This window comes from Kryptolebias marmoratus, linkage group LG24 (genome assembly GCF_001649575.2).
Source record: "Kryptolebias marmoratus isolate JLee-2015 linkage group LG24, ASM164957v2, whole genome shotgun sequence".
Lineage (NCBI taxonomy): Eukaryota > Metazoa > Chordata > Actinopteri > Cyprinodontiformes > Rivulidae > Kryptolebias > Kryptolebias marmoratus.
The window spans coordinates 17,073,484-17,096,418 of NC_051453.1; the positions used below are offsets into that span (position 1 = coordinate 17,073,484).

Below are 22,935 nucleotides of genomic sequence, written 5' to 3' on the forward strand. Positions count from 1 at the left end.
CTTTTATAGATCTGTGTACAGATATTTTAAAAAGTAACTTCTGTTAATAATAATATCAGATCTCGGCCCATAAAGTTTCCCACTGGCTGAAATATACAAAATTAAACCCAATTTTAAAGGAAAAAAATGACCATTACGCTACCCTTTTTACCAATTTAAGTATAGTTTTTCCATCTCTCCAAATAATAAATAAGGAAAAATGATTGCTAAAACCAAAAAGGTTTGTGAAGGTGACTTAATCTTTAAAACGTTTTTAGTTCAGGACCAAAACTTGTTAAATGTTACATTCAGCTGTCGATTTTATTTACCAGTCAGAGCCTAAAGTGGCCCAACACAGAAAAAAAGAGCAATATGTAGATTAAAACAACTCTGTCTAAAGGGCAAACAAAACTGCTTGAAGTTAAAACTGCACCAGGACAGTAAATGAGTCCACAAACACGGGTTAAGGTTCTTTTTTTAATGTAAAAATACATTAATGAAATGTTTCAGCTACAAAGTACTGCTTGAGATGATATCTTCAGTAAACAACTGATATCACCCCACCTACAAAAAGAATAAGTCTAAAAGAAACAAATAAATATACAAAATGAGCAGGTAAAAATGTAAAAAAAAGAAAAGAAAAGAAAGACAACATTATTACCTGATTATTGCTTAAAAAACAAGTTTTGCTCGTAACACTTAAACCCCCTGAAACGGACATTTCAGGAGAGAACATTAATCTCAGTCTCAGCAATACCGTGTGACAACAGGTGAAAAGTAGCTTTCGCTGTTTTGCAGGCGCTACATCAGTTAAAAGTGCGAGAAATGGGTACAAAAAAGTAAAAATAAATCACAAAACAAGCAAGGACACCCCTGTAAAAACAAACAAACTATTATTCGCTGATTCTTCATAAATAGAGCCGGTTACCTTTAAAGGAGTTCACAGCAAACGTCCTATAACACTGAAGAAAGAAAGCAAAACACGTCCTTTCGAAGCGTTTTCCAAAATGGCCGCCGTTGCTGTAGGTTTGCAACAAGCTTACAACAGAGTCGGCAAAAAAAAACGAGTCCGAGGGTAAAGAGTGAACGGCCTCAGGGGGCGCCTACAGTCAAAACGCCTCACAAGCAGCAAAACGGGAGAAGTGAGTCTTTCAGCTACCTCTGGGACCCCCCTCAGTGCACGCCGGTGCCTACAGCAGCTGGGAAATCCAGCTGTTCGCTCTGGGAACGACACGTCATCCCACGGCTGCTCGGTGAAATGTTCGAACCGTGAAATCTCAGAAATCCTAAAAAAATACAATTACTGTTCCATGTTCCCTTGTTCTCAATACTCCTATACAGCAGGAAGAAAAATAAAACTAAATCTAAAAGTCGGCTTACAATCTCTCCGGAGGGATTCGTAACCATGGCAGCAGCAGGAGAAGCGTCTCGTCGATGTTTCTCCGTATAAAGGCTTTGAGAACGCCACGCGCTGGAATCCCACCAATGTACCATAAATAAAAGTCGTACTAAAAATAGAGTTTTCCCGTCTAAGAGTCCAGTGTCTCTGTCACACGACCACCTTCCCCTTGATGTCTAGCTTGTTGTTGTCACTCGGTTTGTTGGACTGCTCCTCCGTCAGGGTGATGTACGAGTACACCAGGCTGCCAGCGATGCTGCAACAACAACACAAAGCTCTTCAAGATGGTCTCCTCCCACAGACTAAAACCACGCCTATTAGTGATAACTTAGAGGGGGAGCATGCAGGTAAGCACCACCTTCCTATGAGTCTGTACGGAGAGGCGGGAAAGGAAAACGGCCGGCCGGACATCCAGTGAGACAGAGGCTGGCATCCGTGTGTCGGATAAATATGCCACTGGTGTAAAAAGCTTTCTCTCGTTATTTTAACAGCATTGTCTTAATTTCTGCCTTATTATTGCCGCCTCAATACCGAGAACGTGAATAACGTCTCACTTGAAAGCACAGCGCTCCCCTCTATAGAGGCACCAAAGTAAAACGGATGCATGGTTCTGCACGTCGTTTCCATCGGGCAGACGATTCGGTGCTCTGTGACGAGTCGGTCTGTGTTTCAAACAGTAACACAGAATAATAACAGCAGGGTGAGAAGTTATACCACACCCTCTTCTATTTGCATTTATAGTATTTCAATTATTTCATCATTTTTCCAAACATATCTCTCTGTATTTCTAATGATTTCATATCAAATAATAATATTTTGTTCCCACAGTCCTGGATGGATGCATTTATTGTCTGAATGTTAGATATCTTCTATTCGCTTCTATTTTCAGGCTGTAAGAAGCAATCAACAGGGCGAGCTTTGGCTCCATTCGTGGAGCCAACGAGCATCGTTATAAACATTACTGTATTTTACGCACTATAAGGCACATCGCTTTGTTCAAAATGGACGATTTCGGTGCTCTAGCGGCGCTGGTTCGCCTGTATTTATATGATCCCTCTATGAGAGATCACAAAGATAATGAAACGATTTTAAACTCATGGAAGGATACCGCACCGACGTAAGCGTCAAGTGTAAATGCCTCCACAGCGAGTCGTGCATGGAGCCCTGCGTGACTATAACTGAGCCTTAATGCTGCAAGCGGTGCGGCTTTGTAGTTTAACCAAAGTCGTACTAAAACATTACAACTTCTTAAATATATAAGGTGCTCCGGATTATAAGGCGCACTGTCGTTTTATGAGAAAATTTAAGACTTTTAAGTGTGCCTTATAGTCCGGAAAATACAGTAAAAGATATTTTAGTACACACGAGCTCAAATATCTGTTTAGTTAAAGACAAATAAAAACATGTAATACGGCAGCAGAGCATTTGGGGATTTCATACCTGATATTTAGACCTATAAAGTTTGTCCAAGAGAAAATGTAGTCTCCACCGAACACCATCCCAATGTATGTCACCAGGACATTCTGCAAGTTGGGGAAAAAAACAAAACAAAAACCAATGAGGCCGAGCATGCTCCGTTATCCTGCATTTAACTGTTCCCTGAACTCACCTTGATGCAGCCCACAATGGTCGTCGTCAGCGCAGAGTTGTACTGTGTGCACAGCACAGTGGAATACATCAGAATAAACCTGAAAATAGGAAAAGGCTTTGTTACGCTCAACTCGACGCTTGCTCCGCCGCAAAATAGGATTTCACAATGTTGACGCAACGCCGAAGAACGGAGAGTCACTGTGAGTGTCAGTCAAGCGGAGGGGAGGCGATTAGATTTCATCAGCGAAGCAGACCACAGATATTTAAGAATCATCGAGACGTTGGATGTTGCGCGCGCGTGAATGACACGCTGGCCGGTGACTTACCCCATGACACAGGAGAGGATGAACTGGGAGAGGAACAACACGTCAGACCAGCCATTGAACTCTGCTGCCTGAAAGCAGACACGGCACGGGGTTATGGCTTTCATTAAAAACCAGAGGACTGCTAACATGACACACCAGTCAGAAACCTGTCAGCATGAATTCCCTCACACAACGATCCTGAATACAGGTGTGTAGAGTTGGGAGCACAGACAAGGCTTTCACAAAGGGGGACTCTGACCTTTGACCCTGTAAACTTAAAATCAACAAGGACGATCCTTGACACGAGGGGTCCAGTTGTGTAGTTGGACATCCCGACGCCACACGGCTGCAGAGCTGGAGCACGGACAGGAAACTGTCCACAGACGGGCGGAGCCATTCCTTAATCTGATCCATCTTTGTGACGGAAGAATAAAGTGGATGGGAAAACTATCCAGATAGGTCACGGCTGAGTCACTGATTGTAGGTGTGTCACATTAGCCATCCAGAGTGGAAAAAACAAAACAAAACAAAAAAACTGGCAGCGCTGAGAACACAGAGCGTTCAGTAACACGCCCAAAAACTTGCATATCTAACACTGAATTTCCATTAGCTTTATGAAAAGGTCTGGATCACTGCTATGGTTATTCAGTCAGGGGAAGCTGCAGACGCTGCTGTAATAACTCTGCTAAGTGTATAATAGCATCTTTGTGCCGTACAGGCTGCTGGGCCCCAGCTGGGCCAACCAGGAGGTCACTGCCAAGACTTACCAAAAAGAAACAGGACAGTTTGTATCTGCAGCACACAGCCCTGGTTATGTGCACTCGCTTCCTGTTGAACCATTTAGTAAACCGACTGCTACATCTTTACGCTTTTGTTACAACTCAAAAACACTCCTAACACACAGCACGGCCAGGGAGGAGGAACTTAACAGGCTCGATAGAAGCAAAATAAAAAAGACAACCAAACGGAAGAGTCAGACTGCTCACCTTCTGAATGTCTCCAGTGATGTGAGCCAACAGCAGTGTGGGGATGATCATAAATAATGCATTATAGAATAGTAATCCGTATTTCCCTAACTCCTGGAAAAGGAGCAGAAAAGCAGATGAGAGTTGAGCAATAGGAACATACAAGGGGGAAAAAAAAGGCAGGGTAGGGAGTGTTAGTCATCAGTTTTTCCTGTGCATTCCTCCCTAACTAGCAGACATACAAATGTCATGCATGGCCAAGCCACGGCACTACCTAAAGCCTCACAGGGCTGCATCTTAAACCTCATCGTTCACACACACACACCTCAGTCTAACTCTTGATCTAGCAGATGGCACCGTACTAAACTCTGGCTCTAGCTGGGCTCCTGCTGTAACGTGAGCGTTAACCAGGCTGCCTGGTGACACAAAAAATAAAGCAAAACAAGCTACGGCACGTTTCTGCTTCGACAAACAGCTAACAGACTGCACAGCACAGGCTGAAGTTGGACAAAGTTTACCTAAAAAAACCACACCTTCCTGCTCTCAAATTGGCTAGGTGTTTTATTCGTACTGATATCCTTGAAGTTAGAAGCTTTTAAAAAAAAAAACAGCTCGGGGTATCTACGGTTACATCAATCCAATGCTAATCGCAGCTCCGTCCCAACAATGACCGCCATTCATCAGGTGCTGCAGCCACATACCTTTGCGTCTAATTTTTGTTTCACGTAGGCGCCGTTGGCAGCAGTCAGAACGTCGTTCATGAGAATGAAGACGTAGCCTTGTGGGTCAAAGGACAAGTCAGCACTGGGCGCAAGAGGACGAGAGAGGGAGAAAAAAAACAGGAGATGATGTCAAGAAAATAAGCGCAGGAATGTGCGTTTCAGCAGAAGTCTTTTTTTATAACATTTCTCTGCAAGGGTGTAATGACCCCTGAAGGTCAAATCAACTGAACGAGGAATGAATCAAAAATCCGCCCGGAAACGGCAGAACCAACCTGGCTGCGATAAACGCCCCGAGGATCATTGTAAATACTGTCATCTGGACCGGTCGGGAGAACTTCTTCCTGCCACGGGGGTCAAACACAGAGAAATTCAAGCCGTGACTGATGTACGAATAAAAAGGGGGTTTGTGTCTCGTTTGAAAGACGGATCAGTGAATGACGGAGGAAAAACAACCAAACAAAGAAAGAGGTCATCTGCCGTGTCTAATCTTACTTGAGCAGCAATCCCTCAGCCAGCATCGTGAACAGGATGGAGAACCTCCTGAGGACTGTAAACATCGGCAAACTGGTGGAGGAGGACAGAAAGACATAAAGAGCTGCGGGAACGTGACCCTGACAGTCGGGGCTTGTTTCAGTTTCATCGGTGGGGTAGAGGCAAGTACTTACTTCAGCTTTTTAGTACCAAACAGACCAGTGATTTGATTTCCCACGTACAAGAGAGGTAGAGGAAACGTCTAGACAATAGGAAGGAACATGAGCATAGTTTCATGGGTGAACTTGTGGATGTGTGTGTGTGTGTGTGTGTTTTACCTTGTGAGGTATGCTCTCATCAAAATCTGGGAAGGTGATCACCCTCGCAGCCTTGCCCACCCACAGCACAATCACTGTGGCCAGCATCTACACACACACACACACACACACGAGAATATCACGTTTATCTGTTTAGAGAAGCGATATAAGTCCAGTTATAAAGCGGGAAAACTTACTTGTCCTATTCCGACACATATTGACGAGGGGAACCTGAAATAACAAACAATGTTGGGTGAGGTCTTGTCGTTAGCCAACATGTGCTCGACACTGGAATGGCTTTCCTAAACATAAATAAATAAATAAGCTACTGAAAGTGAAGCTTTTTCATTAAAGCTAACGAGCCCCGCGGTGCCACAACAGCCAACTTCCAGCCGCTCTACTACTAGCTAACATGGAGGCTCCGGCGCAAACCGTTACCTGTAGTTCGTGAGGACACTTTTGTTCACCACGACGATCAGGAACGAGCTCAGCCCGTAGAACCCGGCGGCAAACAGCTTCGCGAACAGCGCCGAAGGTTTATCCGCCATGCCCGACGACTTCTCATTCCCCTCTGAGCGTCGGCGCTCCTGCCCCTGCCATCGCTTCTCTCTCGTCGCTTCGGAGGGGCTCGCCCCGCTCTCGGCACACGTGCGCGCGCGAGAGAGAGAGCGAGAGAGCTCCGGCGCGCACGCGGCAGCGGCACCAGGTTCGTTTCGACGTCTAACAACTTCCGCCCCAGGATCATTCAGGCGAATTTGCTCCTAGAGCTAACACTGAAGAGCGGTCATTTACCGCGGCTAACGCTCGGATAAAAACAGGGACATGTCATGTCGGCTAGGCAGCGCAGTTTTTAAATGGTTGTTAGAAACTTAAAACAGGATGGAGATGGTATCATCCTCATATCTTTCCATACTCTCATCCTTGGACTGACGAAACAGCGCTTTCTGGTTTCTGACCTGACACGTGACGCGTTTCGTCCAATCACAAATTAGAGGAGAAACACTGAAACAGAGCAGTTTATTGTTCACATTCTGCAGCTTGTGCTGCTGTTTTAGAAATGTAAAAACTTGATACTGTACCCACATTAATTAGATTTGCTTTAAAAAACAGGTTTGGATCTTATTCACAATGATATGAACTGAGACCTCAAGGAATATCTGGAGGAAACAGTTTCAAACTAAAAACAAACAAAACAACTTTTTTACTTTTGACCATATCTTTTAGATCAATGGGTCCCAAACTTTTCGTTTCAGGTTCTGAACCTTAAATAACTTTAAAACAGACTTGCAACTCCAACTACTGGTGGGTAAAGTGTTCAGACATTATTTATAAGCCAATAAAAACACAAAAGTACAATCATTGTTCAAATATTGTACACACTTTATGACTATTGTTATTTACATTTTGTAAAATGGGAAAAAATGTGGTATTATCAGTTATTTTAATTTTACCTGATTTCAGGAAATCACCCACACTTTGATGTTTCACAATCAAAGTGACCCCAAATTTGGAAACCACTGTTTTAGATCCTGTGGCACCTTTTAAATAATCAGCCACATAATATTACAAAGGTCTGAACATATTAGAGTTAATGACTGATTTAAGCCTTATTTAGTTAATAATTTTCAGTTTGTCCATGCAAACAATAACATTTTTATATAAAACAGTTAGTTGTGGAGTTCTCCAGGGTTCTGTGCTTAGACCAACACGTTTTTACTTTAAATTTGCTTCTAGTCCGCATTATTAAGCACAATATAAACACCCGTTTTCACTTAGATAATACTTAGCAATTCTTATTCATGAAGCTGGATAACTCTAATGAACTATTTAGATTAAAAGAATGTTTTAAAAGCTTTAAAATCTTGGTGACTTTTATATTTCTGCTTTAAGACGGACTTTGATGTATTTAAGTGCACTTTAGGATAACCTGAGTTTTCCCAATTTTTTTCCACACAATTTTATAGCTTGAAGAGCTATGAAATTTAGAGGTTAAAGTTACTTTAGATAGTGCAAAGTTTACTCTTTTTGTGGCCCCATTGTTAGCACCCTATCAGATCCTCAAGAATCCTTTAAACAGAAATAGGTAATTTACATCTACTTCTTATAACCCCACAAAAGAACAAATTTGAAGTACATCTTTATTTTCTCTGTACTCTGCCTGGATATGACTTCTGTTTTGAAATGACACAAAACAAATCAATAAAATCAGAATTTGCTCGTTGCCTTTTAAATTTTAGGTCAAACTAATGCACAATTTTGAGTTTTTCTGTCTGAAATGACGTACATAACTGGAAGATTTAGGCTTAGAGGAGGTAAGAACTACTTGGTTGAAGTCAGTGGGGATATGAACTAGACTGCACACTGCTTTTTTCGAAACAATCTAAAGCAAAGATAGAAAACTTGATACTTTACAATGTGCTGTATTTTAAAAAAAAAAAAAACTGTCACGCGTATGTCGTGGAGTAGGAAGAACAACCTGTTGAAAAGAAAACTTTGTCAAGTGTACATTTTGCCTCCACCAACAGCAGTTTCCTGAAAGTCATGATGACTGGTCAACCACAAGATGGAGGCAATACTCGCTTTAAAATGGATGACCACAGTCATGATCACTGACATATTAGATATGATTCATCTCAATGTTCTGTTCAGAAGCAAAATACAAAAGCAACATATTAAACATGAATGCAAAAACATGGAATTATTAAGTGTAGATCATTACATATGTAGTGATGCCTTTATATATATAAGAAATGTGCTTAAATGTGACTGACACAAGAAGGTAAGTACTTCAGGCATCTTTTGCGTTACGTTTCCTTTTATGATGTGCCAAAAGTTTTTATTAGATGACAGGTCAGTTAAACACATAAGCAATAAGAGTTCAGGTGTGTTACATGACAATTAACACATTATTTCACATAGTTTTGGGAATTGTGGCTGCATAAAAACATAAAAAAAGATTTATGTTTCTTTTTCCTCTGGCCTGAGGGAGGAAACATCAAGTCAAAGCTCTGGTCCGATAACAAGTGACCAGCTTCTTGACCTGACCTTGCAAAAGGCCCGTGTGTATTTTGGCAGGTGGTTGTGGGATAAAAAAACCTGACGTGTTTCTGATAAGCAACGCGTTTTGTGCGTGTGCCACGTTGCCAGAGACTCACTCGGCTGCAGAAGTGGACCTTCTATTTCATTCCTCATTGTAAAAAAAAAAAAAGAAGAAAGAAAGACAGCAGGACATCTGACGTTCGCCATGTCTGGGCTTAACGCGTCTCTCGGGTACTTCCTGGCTGTTGTGGTTTTCGCCGTCTCACTTCAAACGCTGCTCCGGAAATGGCCACGGTTCGGCTTCGTTTCGGAGTTTGCCTCGTCTTTCATGTTGGTGGCGTGCCGGCTGGAGGTGCAGACCATAGTGGAGGTGGGCGAGTGGGCCGGGGGTCTGGGTCCTGATGTGACTGTGACCATGCTGTTTGTGCTGCTGCTGACCCATGGTGTCCTCTGTGCCGGTGCGTCGGGGAACCCCAGCCTGGTTGTGCAGAGGTTCCTGCAGCTCGATGCCCCCACCCTGCACACTGTGCTGGCTGTCGCAGCCCATTTCGCCGGGGCTCACCTGGCCCTGCTTGCGGCTGGATACTACTGGAGGCTGGAGCTGACGGACATGCACATGATCAAAAACCTGATGTCTGCTTCGTGCAGCACGTCCCTGCTGGTCCCTGTGCTGCAGGGCTTTGTGACCGAGTGTGCCTGCGCCCTCGTCTTTCACCTCATTCAGTTGAATCTGCGACACCGATCCGCTCTGATCCGGGTGCCCCTGACCGCGGTCGTCCTCACATTCTTGTCCCACACGGGTGAGTAATGGGACAAATCCTTTACGGTCACTAACGAACTGTTTCTTTTAGCTGTCTGTCGTCTTCTTTAAACATGGCACAAATATTACAAAACGTGCCTAAACATTTTCTAACAACAGGACACTTTTTACTCTTAAATACGCCTCCATTCTGTGTTTCAGCCAGAGGATACACCTCAGCTTTCATCAATCCATCTCTGGCGTACGGACTCACCTTCCACTGTCCTGGATTTACCGTCACAGAGTATGCAGTAGTATACTGGCTGAGCTCTTTAACAGGTAACTTGTATCAGACAACATGTGACTGTATGTGTGCTGCTTGTTTTTTAAGTTTTTACATAAATGAATGTATGTCATTTCTTTTTTTTTTTTGTAGGAATGATTTTGGCTCTACTCCTGTACATGGGCCATATTCCCAGGCTCTTTGCCAAAAACCTTCTATATTTCCAGAAGACGCGCTTCAGAGTACCGAAAGGAGACAAAGCAGAAAAGAAGAAAATATAAAATACAAAAAAATTACTCTACTTGACAGTAAAAGGCCAACAGTTGTGGGACATCTATTTATTAGACTGATTTGTGTGATCTATTTTAAACAAAAACTTTCACCTTTCAACTTTTAGCGAAATCAACAAAATGATCAGAAAACAGGTTACTGTTTAAAAAACATAACAAAAATTATAACTAAGTGGCTACAACTAAACAGCATGTTCTATACAAAAAACAAATTACCCAAAACAAAGGAGAAGCTGCTGCTACGTGCTGGCAGAACTCTGAGCCTTGTGAAGTTTAGAGCACTGCGACCCATCAGGCTTTGTGTGTTTTGGCTGATTTTTTGCAGATGTGCTTGGATCTGTGGGAGAGACAGACAACGGTCACTACCGGGTTTTTGTTTTCCTTTTGAAGCCAGTTCCAGAAAGGCCGGATTAGCCGATTTTGTGAACTTCGCAGTGCATTGAATGGGAACTAGTCTCCGTTTTGAAGTCTGTCGCCTCACCTGGCTGCTTCGGCTGCTTCGGCTGCTCCAGCTGTGCCTCGGGTTGGTCCACCCACAAACAGTAATCTGGATTATTCAGCAGAGTCCTGCTCTGACCGCAGCTGAGACATCTCAGCACGGTGAAGCGAGCCTTTTTGTGCTTTCCTTATGAAACAAAGAAACCAAAACACTACTATCAGTCTTACTATCAGTTTATGAAGCTTTCGTACAGTCAGGGTACATTTATGTAACAGTGGAAATTAAAAACTGACGTACTTCGTTGTCTCGCCGTCGCTGTAACACCTGGAATAAGCAACAAGCAACATTTCTTGCATATTGTTCTCTTCACTGATGGGTCTCTGCAATAAAATGAATCAATATGTTAGCTTCGTTCTCTGAGTATTCTTCACTGTCCTGTTTATGGCTCTGGGCCTGCGTGTTCTCAAATTTTAAAAAAATTGTTTTTCGAGTTAAATTCTGTTTGTTAAACCAAGATAATGCTCTCGGACAGTTTTAACTGTGACTAAACCCACAAGGAAATATTTTCATATGAGTCAGAGTGGAAGTTAAATCCCTTGAGCCGTTGTAATGAGATTTTAATAAATGATTTACTTACAGTAAGCCTCGCTTTTCTCTGTAATAATGCTTACACTGTAGACCACCAGCATATAATCTTAACTTGTCACAATGTGGCTTCAGTTAAATGAAAAGGTTATTATTTTAAAAATTGACACATTCCGTATTTTTCACGAGAAGTTTGCAGAGGTCTCGAGAAAAGTTTTGCTGTCTGTTTTAATCGACGCAAAAGAACATCAAACGTGAATTTACAGCTGGTTTGAAGAGGGTGGAGCGAGCTACTCCACTACGTCCCTCTCTGTGTCGCTTTTAAAAATGAGTCCCACCGCTTCCTGGTATCAGTCCAGCCGAAAATTTGGCCACAAATTACTAGTAATTATGATATGACAGGGCCTGGATCGAGCCGAAACGTGTGCGATGGTGGTGGTGGTGGTGGTGGTGGTGGGGGTGTTATGACCAACCTTCAGTACAAGTAGGAGAAAATATTATAATTCAGAATAAGAACAACTGAGTATTTATAATAGAGTATTATTAACTCGTTTATTTCCTAAGGGACCTATACACCCGTGGAGGGCAACTTGCTGATAACACCAAAACAAAAAGCAACACAGAAATAGCTCAAACATCCTTGGAGGTGTGACTTAAAATGGACTTAAATGACTTAAAACTCAGGCAAAGACAAAGATGTCAAAAAGGTGGAATTTTCACTCGTTGACCTGGGTCTGTAACAAACCAGTTTCCTGCCAATCTGAGCAGGATGTTAAATGAAATACTTTCAAATCTTGAGGGATGGAAACAAACTGCCATGGTTGTGTTTCGTTGGGAGGTTTGAGCTGACGGTCATTTCAGACACCCAAATATGTGCTTCAAATACAAAAAAATGGATTTGTTTCATATTCAACACCTCCATTAATCGTGGCACATTTCAATAAATACCACAGAAATATAAATAAAATGAGCACTTCACTTTTTACTGTAATAATGAGAACAGCAATTAATGCATTTTCAATGGTTTTTGGTAAATACTGGGTTTCAAGACAAAAACAAAAAAATGTACAATAATTAAAAAGTGTTTTTTGTTCTCAAAAAGCATGTTTCCTCTACAAAAGGGGTGGGCAACACACCTGATTCAGAGGTTAAATTACATCTTTATGTTCTGCAGAAGCCTGTTAATCAGCCATTGATTCAAATCAGGTGTGTTGGAGGAGAGAAACAAGTAAAACATCCAGGATGGTGGCCCTCGAGGACCACCGTTCCCACTCACTCCACCGTAGTTATTACGAGCTGTAAATTCATGATTTTTTTTTTTTACGGTGGGTGTTGAAATGCATCTGTTATCTACATATTTTGGCATATTTGACAAATAACAAAACGACTACAAAAATAAAGCGCGATATAAATCAGAAAAACAAAACTTTTTAACTATAATATACCTACTAGGAAGTGACGCAATACATCGCGACCGATTCAAAATAAAACGAACTATTTCGTTAAATGGCTACTTACTGTCTTAGAACCAAACGTCTTGCGATAGTTTTCTGTGTGAAGCAGTAGAAACGAGCCAACTCCACATTGTTGGGGTTCTGAGACAGGACACAGTGAGCAGCCTGTAGAGATAAACAGGTTGAGACCGTTATTTACCAGCATACCTTGCTAGTTAGCATGCTAGCCATGTGACTGCGGGCAAATTATCGCGTTCAACTTTTACCAACCTGGTAAAGGTAGTTCAGTCTTTGGTAAGCTTCTTTGTCTTTTAAGTGCTGGGCCATTACGCTCCGACGTCCGAGAAAACAAACTGTAATCCGTTGGTAATCACAAACTTAAAAATCACCGACCGCAGTCGCCCTTCTTTGATCAAAAACAACTTCCCGGACGATGTTTCAAAGTAAAAGCACACCCTTTCGCCTTCAAGCTAAGTCAAAAGTGACTTTAAAAATCACTTATCTAAATTATTTAGACTTCTCTTGAGTTGAGGCTGCTATTTAGCACATTATGAAAATTGTTTTCAAATGAATTACCAAGATCACAATGTACATGTGTAGAAAAGCGTGGTAGTTTAGTCTGGAAGAACAAGAAGGACAGAGTTCAACATAAAATACTCATTTTAATAGCAACAGAGAAGAGAGTAGAAACCCTGTCAATCTAACATTTTAATTGCCTGTAAGGTGCGCCTCTGATATCAGGAGACTAAAAACAAAATACTGGGGAACAACTGGTACAGTAAATCTGTCAGGTGGGACACCTATATGACAACACAGTCACAGCACACATTCACGATGATCAATGCACTGAAATGTTTCCTATAAAACCGTGACGCGAAATGTTCATAAAACATGGGTCATAGTGGAAATGGCACACGTTTGTTGAATGAGATACATTATAAAACCAAGAAGGGGGACAAATATGAAATTCAAGTATCAAAATAACTAAGATACTGACAAGCTGAAAAGGTCAATTACAAAGGTAGTAAAAATCATGGGAAAGAAGACATAGACACAATCAACAATACATTAGGCAACATTTTGCATCTGTTTAAGGCAGTTGATTAAAAAAAAAAAAAACTAATCAGAACTAGGCGTCTTCTTCATTCCAAGTTAAATACAAGCCTAACCCTAACTTGTCACCAGATGTGATGTACAGAGTTAACTATGCCTGACTCTGAAACTATGCACTTCAGTTTGACTTGTCTTCTGACATCTGGAAGAAAAGAAAGAGTTCACATGGACAGCGGTGTGGATGTGCTCTAGATTTTTGGTCTTCTTCACAGTGAGGTTTGTCAGGGCTTATAAGGCCGGCACATCAGAAGTGGTGAGCCACTCTCAGCCTATTGTCTGGTACAAAATCTAAAATGGTTGGCACGTATGTGTGCACAGCAATGGGAAGGCAGGGTAGCTGGGTTCATCGGCTAACGGCTGCCCTTCATGGCCTCCTTGGCTGCCAGGATGAGAGGCGTTAGACTGGAGAGAGGCTTTGCCACCTTCAGGAATGGGTGCTGAATTGACAAAAAAAAAAAAGGCAGAGGACGTGAGCAAAATTGATAAACCGAAGAGCAAGTTTTACTTAAACGTGACGTTATTAAAATGGAAAAGCGTAGCAACGGCGAGACGTCGCACCTGCAGTAGCTCTTTGCCTCCGCCTCTTTTCTCTACATCCATTTCCAGGCAGCGGTTCAGGAAATCTCTGAAAGCCGGAGACAGCTTCTCTGGATTCTGAAGCTCGGGTGTGCCGTTTGTGGCAATCAGGTATAACGCCTGCCAACGGGGGAGAGGCGAGAGGAAAGGGTGGGTGTGAGGGGGCGACCGGCGGGCAAAAATGTGTGAAAACAAGAGGGACTCACTCGTAGTGGGTTCTCGTTCAGGTAAGGAGGCTCTCCTTCAACCATCTCGATGGCCATAATACCGAGCGACCAAATGTCTACTTTGGGCCCGTAAGCCTTTCGGGTCACCACCTCAGGAGCCATCCAGTAGGGCGTGCCTACCATGGTGCTGCGTTTGCTCTGTTCTGGAGTGATCTGGGCACAGAAGCCAAAATCGGCTGTCGAAGAAACGAGGAAATAATAAATATATTTACAGTGAAAAGATGCAAGTCATTTTGATTTATTTATAAATACGAAGCACTTACTCAGCTTCACGGAACCATCCATCCCAAGCAGCACATTGTCACTTTTGATATCTCTGTGAATGACCTGATTAGCGTGGAGGAAATCCAATGCTTGTAAACACTGCGGACAAAGGAAAACGCGGCGGTGAATAAGGCTGCGGTGTTGTGCCGTATGTGCAGGCTGACATGTTGATGGGACTCGAACGTGGAGCACACCTCTCGGCACACGGCAGCTATCTGAGGCTCGTCCATGCAGGTCTCTGTGACCACGTCCGTCAGCGAGCCTCCAGCCAGATACTCCATCACCACGAACAGCTCCTCCCCCATCAGGAAACTGACATAAACACATCCGTTTTATTTTCACATTCTACACGAGAAAAAACCCAAACAATACACCACAGCATGAGCAAAGCTGCCGCCCTCCACCTGTCTAAAAAGTTGACGATGTTGGGGTTCTTCAGCTCTTTCATCACTAAAATCTCGTTGATGATGAGCTCCTTTTTCGGCTGCTTCTGGAGATTAATCTGTTTAATGGCGACCTGCGAGAGAGATTTACCAGAGCTTTAGTCTGTTTGTTAAGATGACCCATTTCAAACAAATCAGAGTTCCCTCGTTTCTTCATTCGTTACCTCCTGTCCTGTGGCGACGTCTATGGCTGTGAATACTGTCCCTGATGCCCTGCAAAGAGTTTGAGACGATCAACATAATGTTAGAAGGGATTCACTCAGAGTTTTGTTTACTTAACGTAGTAAAATCGCCTGCTTACCAAGTTTTAAAATGAGGTGAATATAAACACACATGCTGTCATTTATTTAAGCGAGCCTAAACCAAAACACAGAAGCGTTTGTGTAAAATAAAAACTAAATTCACCCCCTCTATGAAACGTGTAGAACCCTCTTTAGCAGCATCAACTTGAGCTCTAGAACTACTGGTTTAAAAAAAGCCTGTGTCTGTTTCCCTTCCCACCACTGTAGTTATTGTTCAAACAAATGGGTTTTCTATTTCTTTCTGTTATAAGTTTGAGTAAATAAATCAGCGCTGCACTTGGTAAATAAAATAAACCACTCTGAAAAAAAACGACCGTCCAATGGCTCAGCCTATCGTCGATGGTTGATAAATTCGTCCAATCTCCCAACCTTACTGTATAAAACAACTTCTGTTCATTGAGATTTGCGATCATTTCTTTATAAAAGCTCTCTGCAGCAGTTCAGTCAATCAGAGAGACGTCCTGACTTTGCAATGACTTGATTGTGTTATATTTGTAAGTTTGCTGCTGCGTTTTAGATCATTGTTCTGCAGCATGACTCAGCGCTTCGACTACTGAAGACAGGCTTTTAGCTTTCACACAGGTGGCCTTACATCTGCTCAGAAACATGGTCGACTCGATGACTGGAAGGGGTCCAGGTCCTCGTGGTTGTAAAATGCCCAAATCAACATCTTCACGCTTGGCAGCTGGTACGCAGTGCGAACAGTTCTGAACGCTTTCCACTTTTCTGCCCAAGCAGACCAACTAAAACCAGCATCTCACTTGGCTGTGAATGTTGGACACTAGTTGGCGATTCAGAATTGCGAGAAGACCGGGAGAAAATGGGCAAACCTTCACTTGCAGTCTCGCTGAATTTTGAGCGTTTGCAACCGAGTGGCCAAAGAGCGCAGCAGCTGCGTTTCAAACAGGTAGAAAAACAGCATTCTAAGCTGTGCACTACCTCCACTTACAAGCTACCAACCTTGGCAACTGTTTTTGACTGAATCGTCTGGCATTTGAATTTTATATCGTACACATTTGAAATGAAGCTTTTTGTTTTTTTAAATAATATCTCCCGTCACTGTGGTTAAACCTGGACATTCGGGGCTGTGGTGAATAACAGAAGCTTTAAAGGAATTTAAACATGCAGCTGTTCTCTAATCAGGCATTAGGCTCCTAAAATAACTACTTTGTTTATTTAAGAACGCAAGTAAGGCAGGTTGTGCTTTTTCTGCAAGCAGCATCTGCTTCAATGCACCTGCACTGAGATTCTGTAGATTGTGTGTATTAACACAGATTGCAGGCGTTGCAGAGAATGAATAAGATGTAGGCTATGTGATCTAAACCGCTACTTAGCTTCTACAGAATGATTTATTCAGGTTAGCTTTGTAGAGATGTAGTAGAGTGTGTATGAATGGGCCTGATTGGCTAGAAAGGCACTATATAAGTACAACCCTTTTAACCTTGGCATGAAATAAATGACAAAAACTGCAGGTATGGCTAATCACCCAGGTGATTATTTTCCACACTCAAAAGTTGGCTGTGAAATTCCCGAGCACCACTGGCAGATAGTGCTCGAGACCGTTTAAGGTCTTTCCTGTTTACAATGGACAGAATCTTGCTTGTCATATAAAGAAAAGCAAAATTAATCTTGATAACAGTCATATTGTCTCTGTTTAAATGTTCCATTCATTTATTTCACCTAGGACTTTTCTGCAACAAGGTGTCCAAATGTTTACACTCAAATGACCCTTTTTGAATCTACTAATAATTGAGAACACACACTGGATGTAAACGGATCTGCACTCACCCCTGACCAATCTTTTCATATCTTGTGTACTTCTTCTTGGGATCCCCGATGCTGACGATGGTTCCTGTGGGTCAGATCACAGTCGGGTGCGATAAGCGAATGGCAAGCGGAAGCGCAAAGAGAGAGAGAAACTGCTTCGTTCGCCCGATAATGCTGAAGGCAAAACAAACTATTTTTTACAAGCTTACTCAGTTTGTCCATGATCTCGACGTCCGTCATCTTGCTCTTTTTCGGTCTGTCTGCGGTCTTGGCCGCTGTGTCGCCGTCAGGACACGTGCTCGGAGCCGGGACAGGGTCGATAACAGAGCGGGTGTACACCTGTGCGACGCAAGGAAGCAACAACCCGAAACAAATAAATACTGAAAAACATCGAAAGGTTTTGCATTATGGGGGGAAAAAAAAAAGTTGACAATTGATTAAATAAATAAATAAAGATAATATTTAAAGCCAATTTATAGAAGGTGACGTACACTCTTGGTGATTTCTGGTCTCGGCAACACAATAGGAGGAGGAGCTTCATCATCATCGTCGTCGTCATCGATGTCTTTAATGTTTGGAGAGGAGGGTTCGGGGCTTTTTTTGACAGGCTTATTTAAAAGCCACAGAAAAGTTTGGTGAGTTCAAGAACATAGAGGACAAATATAATGATATGAAACATTAAAAAGGTTTAGAAATACTTACAGACGGAGGTTCGATGTACTTCTGGCGCCCGTTGCCCGTAGAGTTGAAGAACGTAAGAACATCGAGCACAGCCTGCGGGTTCTTCTTCTGCTCCGACTTAGTGATGTTCGATTTCTGGAGCAGTCGGGCCCATTGTTCCGGCATACCCTGCACACGGGACAAACCAGTAATGAACAGAAGCGTGTCGGTCCCTGAAAAACGAAGCGTTTGGGCCCAAAAGTTCAACGAGTCAGGAGGTCCAAATAGCGACAACTCACCGTGAACTCCCCTGTTACAGCGTCAAAGCCGACGTGTATGGTGTGTTCGAAATCTGACGGCGGAGAAATCTCTGGTCGCTCTTTGTCTCGATCTTTCTTCCTACCCCCTGAAAGCAAAACGACAACAAAAAAAAAAAGAATGAAACTGATTGAAATAACAACACAAAAATCGACTAAATCCTTTAAATCATTCGCTAAATGTGAACAGCAGACTGTTTGCTTCACCTTTTTCTAAGAAGATCGAGAAGCCTTTGCGAGGTTTCCTCTCCTCGGGCACAGACGGCAGCGGTTTGGAGCTGTGATTGGTCGAAAAGGAATCTTTGCTGGCGCCGGCGCCGAAGATGGTGCTGCTTATCCGGACCGGAGGGGCCGGGGGCTTGTCCTCTGGGTCTCCGTTATCGCACATGGTGGGAGGTGGCTCTGAGCCTTGCGGCGCTAAGCAGGCAGCGGATCGCAGCGGGGGCGAGGACAAAGAGGGTGGCGAAGAAACGAGGCGGCACTCACGTCAGCGTGAGGCACCGGTGTTCATATACAGAAGACGGAAATCACCAACAGGGACCTGAGCAAAATACCAAACTATTGTTAGACTAGGAAATAAAAGTGAGATGATCTTTTAGAGACAGCAGGATGTGAAAATGGATCTTCTGGGTCTACTTTCTGTAATAAAACAATCCGATTGGTGTCATCCATTTATTAAACATGTATATATATATACATATATTTACAATACTGTGTAACCGTTTTAAACCACGGCTTATTTCCTTATAATTTGCTTTAAAAGGAGCCAGACTTTTTTTTGTAAACGTTTAAAGGTCTTTTAAAAGTTTTCCTTTGACAGCGTCTTTAAAATGAGAAAAGTCGATCTATGAAGGACCAAAAAAAAAAGGATTAGGCGATATGACACTATGTACAGCAAATGAAAGTATCTTAAGGTCATGGGATTTTTTTTTAAAATAGGGAGAAAAAAAATCCAGCAAAAACCCAACACAGGACCTGAGAGATGCATCATCCTTCTGATAATCATCATCTACTGGATGTCAAGTTTTCATCGAACAGCTCTTTTGGTGTCAAAGCGCCATTTTTGCTGTCTTTTACAGATTCAACTAAAAAAATAGGAACAATTTGGGTTTGTATTTGTGTGGCAGGATGCTGGTAACAACGTGCAGTTTGCCAAAATGCTGTGTGTCGACACAACTCGGGTTCACCCCTTGAGTTTAAGAGCCTTTTTTGTTGTTGTTGTTTGTTTTGCCTGAAGTCTTCATAGGTTAGATTCAGAGTAAGGTGTCCTAAACAACAACGATACACTCAAAATGGTCAGGTACTGGACAGAAACAGAGAGATAATGCGGTCAAAGTCCAAAAGGAAACTGATAGGCCTTCAAACAGCTTGAAGAAACATTGATTATGACAACAAGGAAGTGTGGCTGCTTGGAAGTAAAAATGTTAAAACATGAAATAAGACTATGGCTCCCTCGGGGAGCGTCTTTGTGAAAGCAAAGTGGTGTTTGATCAGACTTATTGTTATGCCTGTGCACTTGGTGAACACTGAGGTGAAAAACTAACAGTCTGACATGCCGTCAGTCTTTTCACACCTTCACCATTTAGGTAAAAGTTAGTTTCTCACTGCTTAAAAGAGCTGCAGACAGAGAGCTAGAGGTGTTCAACTAAAGCACACTCTATTCACAAACAAGTCCTCTTTATGAGATGAAACAGGAAAAAAAATTAAAGGCGTGGGATATTTCCATTCAAGTTTAAGGCTAACCAGCAGAACATAAATAATGGAAGCTGTTCCCCATTCTTGCCCAGGGCAGAGAAAAAAAAGGTGACAATTCGCGTATTTTCATCGAGATTTCAAGTTTCAACGCTTTTGTTATTAGTCCACTATTTCCCAGTTTATCTGTATTTCTTCCCACGTTTGTTCAAACCCTGCTATTCAAATGAGCAACAACAGGGAGGTTAGCATGCTAACGTTAGCATCAACTCCCTGACCAACAAGTGTGCTAGAAGTTAGAGCTAGCACGACATGCTACATTAACAATTGCTATTCTCGGTGCGGCTTTAAGCTACTGTGCTAACAGTCGACAAGACCAGCGTTTTGTTTTTTATTTTACACTGAAACTTCACAGGCGTAAAGCAGTAAATTAAGCACCACACGGGCTTGTCAAGGGCCAAACCGCCCCGCACAAGTGTACTCAGTTTGCGGGCTAACGGAGTCGGCGGAGAGCTCACCGGAGATCCCAACACCAGCTCGACTCGGCTCCCGGACGGTGTGGAGAAAAAAAAACGCTCGTAAATCCGCTAAAAGCGCGTCCGCCGACACATCCGGGACCTCCGCGGTACTCGGCGCGCTCAAACAGGTTAGCAGAAACGTGACCGTGCGCGTTTGAAGTGAAGGGTGTTTCTTTATGTCTTTTTCTTCGGCCTTTGGATAATTCCGCTATGGCGAAGGGGGAAGCGGAACTACCGACCCAACCCTGGCCCCTTCAGTAACCGCTTCAAATGAATGGAGCGAGGAGGCGAGCCGCCGTCACGACCCAGCACTCACACCGAGGCGCAGTCCCTCCGTTTGTGACCGCACCGAGGATTAAAAACGCGTAAAACCTTAAAACAGAAGCTGAAAGTGAAGTTGACATGCATGTCTTTTAGCGTTTCATACAGTGCAGGTGGAAAAAACATGTTCAGAATGAAGTTACACAAAGTTGTGCCACCCCTGTTATGTTACAATAATACATAAGTTGTCATATCCTGACATCCGACATGAAAAGTGGCTACTTTTATTTGTTTAAAATATGGTTTATTAAAATACAATTATTGCCAGTCCCATACATTCTTCAATTAGGTGTTTTAAACTGCTTCAACAAGGAAGTGTCAGCTTCCTGTGGCCCCTGAGCCCAAGTATATTCAAATATCAAGCTCATATCGCATCAAAACATGAACAGAATTAAGAGATTTACAAAGTAAAGACATCTGAGAGTGAATTGTGTGTGGATGTTTTTTTCTGATCCCGAAACAGTCCGGTGCATGGCAAACTCATTGGCACAAGCCGCTTCAACGGATTCGATGTTTCAGCGTGGATTTGGACAGTGCCACGCAGCAGATCACTGTGACGAGAAGGGTCCCGCCACACACAAGTGCCACCGCCGAGCCGTCGCCCACCGGAAGCTGGAAACTGACGGCGCTGGGCTCCTGGAGGACACAACGTGTTTTCAGGGGGAGTGAGACCAAATGAGAAAGAAAAGGAGGCATTCTGAAAGGGTTTAAGCAGATCTGTACCTGCGGATGATGGGTTTTAACCCATGAACACATGCTGGAATTGCTGGCAGTGCATGGGGCATCCACTACAGCATGAGGCTCCAGTCTGTTGAGGTGTGTGCCTAGAGAAAAGAATTAGTTTTGAACCAAGAAATGTATTGTTTCAATAATATAAGATGCAGTTAAGGTCACGTATACACTAAACCTTTACTAACTATATATAAACTATATGCAGCAGCACACGTAATAACCTGACCTCATCTCTAGCATTTAATTTCATATGGAAGGGAAAAAAAAGTATCAATAGCTCTTCAATTCAAATAATGTCTTGATTTGATAGCAAACTATAGATTTATGTATGAATAAATACATTCATGTACACCAAATACAAAATTATCTTTGTCTGCCTACATTTTTCACTCCGCAGCAGCAGTTCTGGAGGTTCGACGTAGACAGATGTAAACGTTTCCCCAGCAAAAGAGGGCTCATGATAGCGTCCGTGTACTGGGATCGTGACTTTTTGGAGAGTAGATGTCGGTGCAATGTTGGTGGTATACACGTAGGTAAGAAATCCCGAAGCCTTGTGAGCTGGCGCTTCTAGATCAATGGCTGAATCTAGCAATATCTTCCAGAAAAGAGGGCAGAAATAATGTCACAAACACTCTGCATTCTGTAACGAACAACATCAGTTTTCTTGATATGTCATAGTTACCTGCCAGTCGCTTTGATCCCTCAGCGATGCCAGTTGGTATGGATCTACGTAAACGCCACTTGGCCATCTGGAAACCAGCAAAACGCTGACACCGCTGAGCACATCAGGCCTGAGCTCAACAGTGGCTGTCACCTCCCTAAAAGCACAGTAAGCATTATTTCACAGCGAACCTTGTCCCACTTTAGATAAATGGACAAACAAATACCTGTGAAAACCCAACTTGTTGAGCTCAACAGATACTGTAGAGGATTCAAGCCACTGCTTTAGCAGGTCACAGTGGTCCTGAACATCATCTGCAGAAAATGTGCACAATGAATTCATCAAAACAGACACCTTCAGGGGAAATTTAACCAGCTTTTTCTCTTGTTCTTATTAAGACCATATACCGTTAAGCATTCAAAATACGTTTTATGAAATCTCAACTATTTTAGATACCCCTTTGTGTCCACAGAAGGAACATAAACTTGATTCAATTTAATGCTTAGTTTTTTTTAAAAGTAAAATTCAAGAGATTACTTAGCTAATATTGCTTACCCTCTTTAACAAAACAAAGATATGTCGATAAAGAAGTCAAAACGATGAACAGTGGAAAATACATCAAAAACTAGCACTAAACTCGGGTATTTTAAGGCTTCAAATGCTGTTCAGTAACAATATTTTATTCGCTGCATTGAGCTGTTTACGGAAAAGGATCTTCAGGGATCATCTTTTAGTTCTAGGGAAGCTACAACTGTGCCTGACTAA

The 22,935-nt window shown here is 42.6% G+C and overlaps 5 protein-coding genes across 5 annotated transcripts; 1 reads left to right on the top strand and 4 right to left on the bottom strand.

The window, feature by feature from the left end:
* Positions 1 to 442: 442 nt before the first annotated feature.
* Positions 443 to 6,296, bottom strand: LOC108243418 (UDP-N-acetylglucosamine/UDP-glucose/GDP-mannose transporter). The gene is made up of 12 exons (XM_017428837.3): positions 6,187 to 6,296; positions 5,946 to 5,979; positions 5,770 to 5,856; positions 5,626 to 5,693; positions 5,453 to 5,524; positions 5,233 to 5,301; positions 4,940 to 5,042; positions 4,260 to 4,352; positions 3,295 to 3,362; positions 2,988 to 3,066; positions 2,819 to 2,901; positions 443 to 1,634 (listed from the first exon to the last, which is right to left on the bottom strand). Exons 1-12 carry the CDS (start codon positions 6,294 to 6,296, stop codon positions 1,529 to 1,531), a joined length of 972 nt encoding a protein of 323 aa, XP_017284326.1. The 3' UTR covers positions 443 to 1,528.
* Positions 6,289 to 10,289, top strand: aqp12 (aquaporin 12). Its single transcript, XM_017428836.3, has 3 exons — positions 6,289 to 9,587; positions 9,749 to 9,865; positions 9,963 to 10,289. Exons 1-3 carry the CDS (start codon positions 8,993 to 8,995, stop codon positions 10,088 to 10,090), a joined length of 840 nt encoding a protein of 279 aa, XP_017284325.1. The 5' UTR covers positions 6,289 to 8,992; the 3' UTR covers positions 10,091 to 10,289.
* On the bottom strand, positions 10,133 to 13,021 carry rpp21 (ribonuclease P 21 subunit). The gene is made up of 5 exons (XM_017428838.3): positions 12,848 to 13,021; positions 12,642 to 12,742; positions 10,836 to 10,918; positions 10,581 to 10,724; positions 10,133 to 10,436 (listed from the first exon to the last, which is right to left on the bottom strand). The coding sequence occupies exons 1-5, from the start codon at positions 12,902 to 12,904 to the stop codon at positions 10,339 to 10,341; spliced, it is 483 nt and encodes a 160-aa protein (XP_017284327.1). The 5' UTR covers positions 12,905 to 13,021; the 3' UTR covers positions 10,133 to 10,338.
* A 198-nt stretch (positions 13,022 to 13,219) lies between these two features.
* pak2b (p21 protein (Cdc42/Rac)-activated kinase 2b) lies at positions 13,220 to 20,720 on the bottom strand. The gene is made up of 14 exons (XM_017428860.3): positions 20,457 to 20,720; positions 18,454 to 18,787; positions 18,229 to 18,335; positions 17,972 to 18,118; positions 17,761 to 17,877; positions 17,479 to 17,608; positions 17,291 to 17,354; positions 15,365 to 15,413; positions 15,162 to 15,274; positions 14,952 to 15,069; positions 14,757 to 14,856; positions 14,473 to 14,669; positions 14,249 to 14,386; positions 13,220 to 14,127 (listed from the first exon to the last, which is right to left on the bottom strand). Exons 2-14 carry the CDS (start codon positions 18,632 to 18,634, stop codon positions 14,041 to 14,043), a joined length of 1,548 nt encoding a protein of 515 aa, XP_017284349.1. The 5' UTR covers positions 18,635 to 18,787; positions 20,457 to 20,720; the 3' UTR covers positions 13,220 to 14,040.
* A 276-nt stretch (positions 20,721 to 20,996) lies between these two features.
* On the bottom strand, positions 20,997 to 22,918 carry pigx (phosphatidylinositol glycan anchor biosynthesis, class X). Its single transcript, XM_017428842.3, has 6 exons — positions 22,726 to 22,918; positions 22,397 to 22,484; positions 22,192 to 22,327; positions 21,891 to 22,104; positions 21,501 to 21,601; positions 20,997 to 21,413 (listed from the first exon to the last, which is right to left on the bottom strand). The coding sequence occupies exons 1-6, from the start codon at positions 22,787 to 22,789 to the stop codon at positions 21,276 to 21,278; spliced, it is 741 nt and encodes a 246-aa protein (XP_017284331.1). The 5' UTR covers positions 22,790 to 22,918; the 3' UTR covers positions 20,997 to 21,275.
* Positions 22,919 to 22,935: the final 17 nt, after the last annotated feature.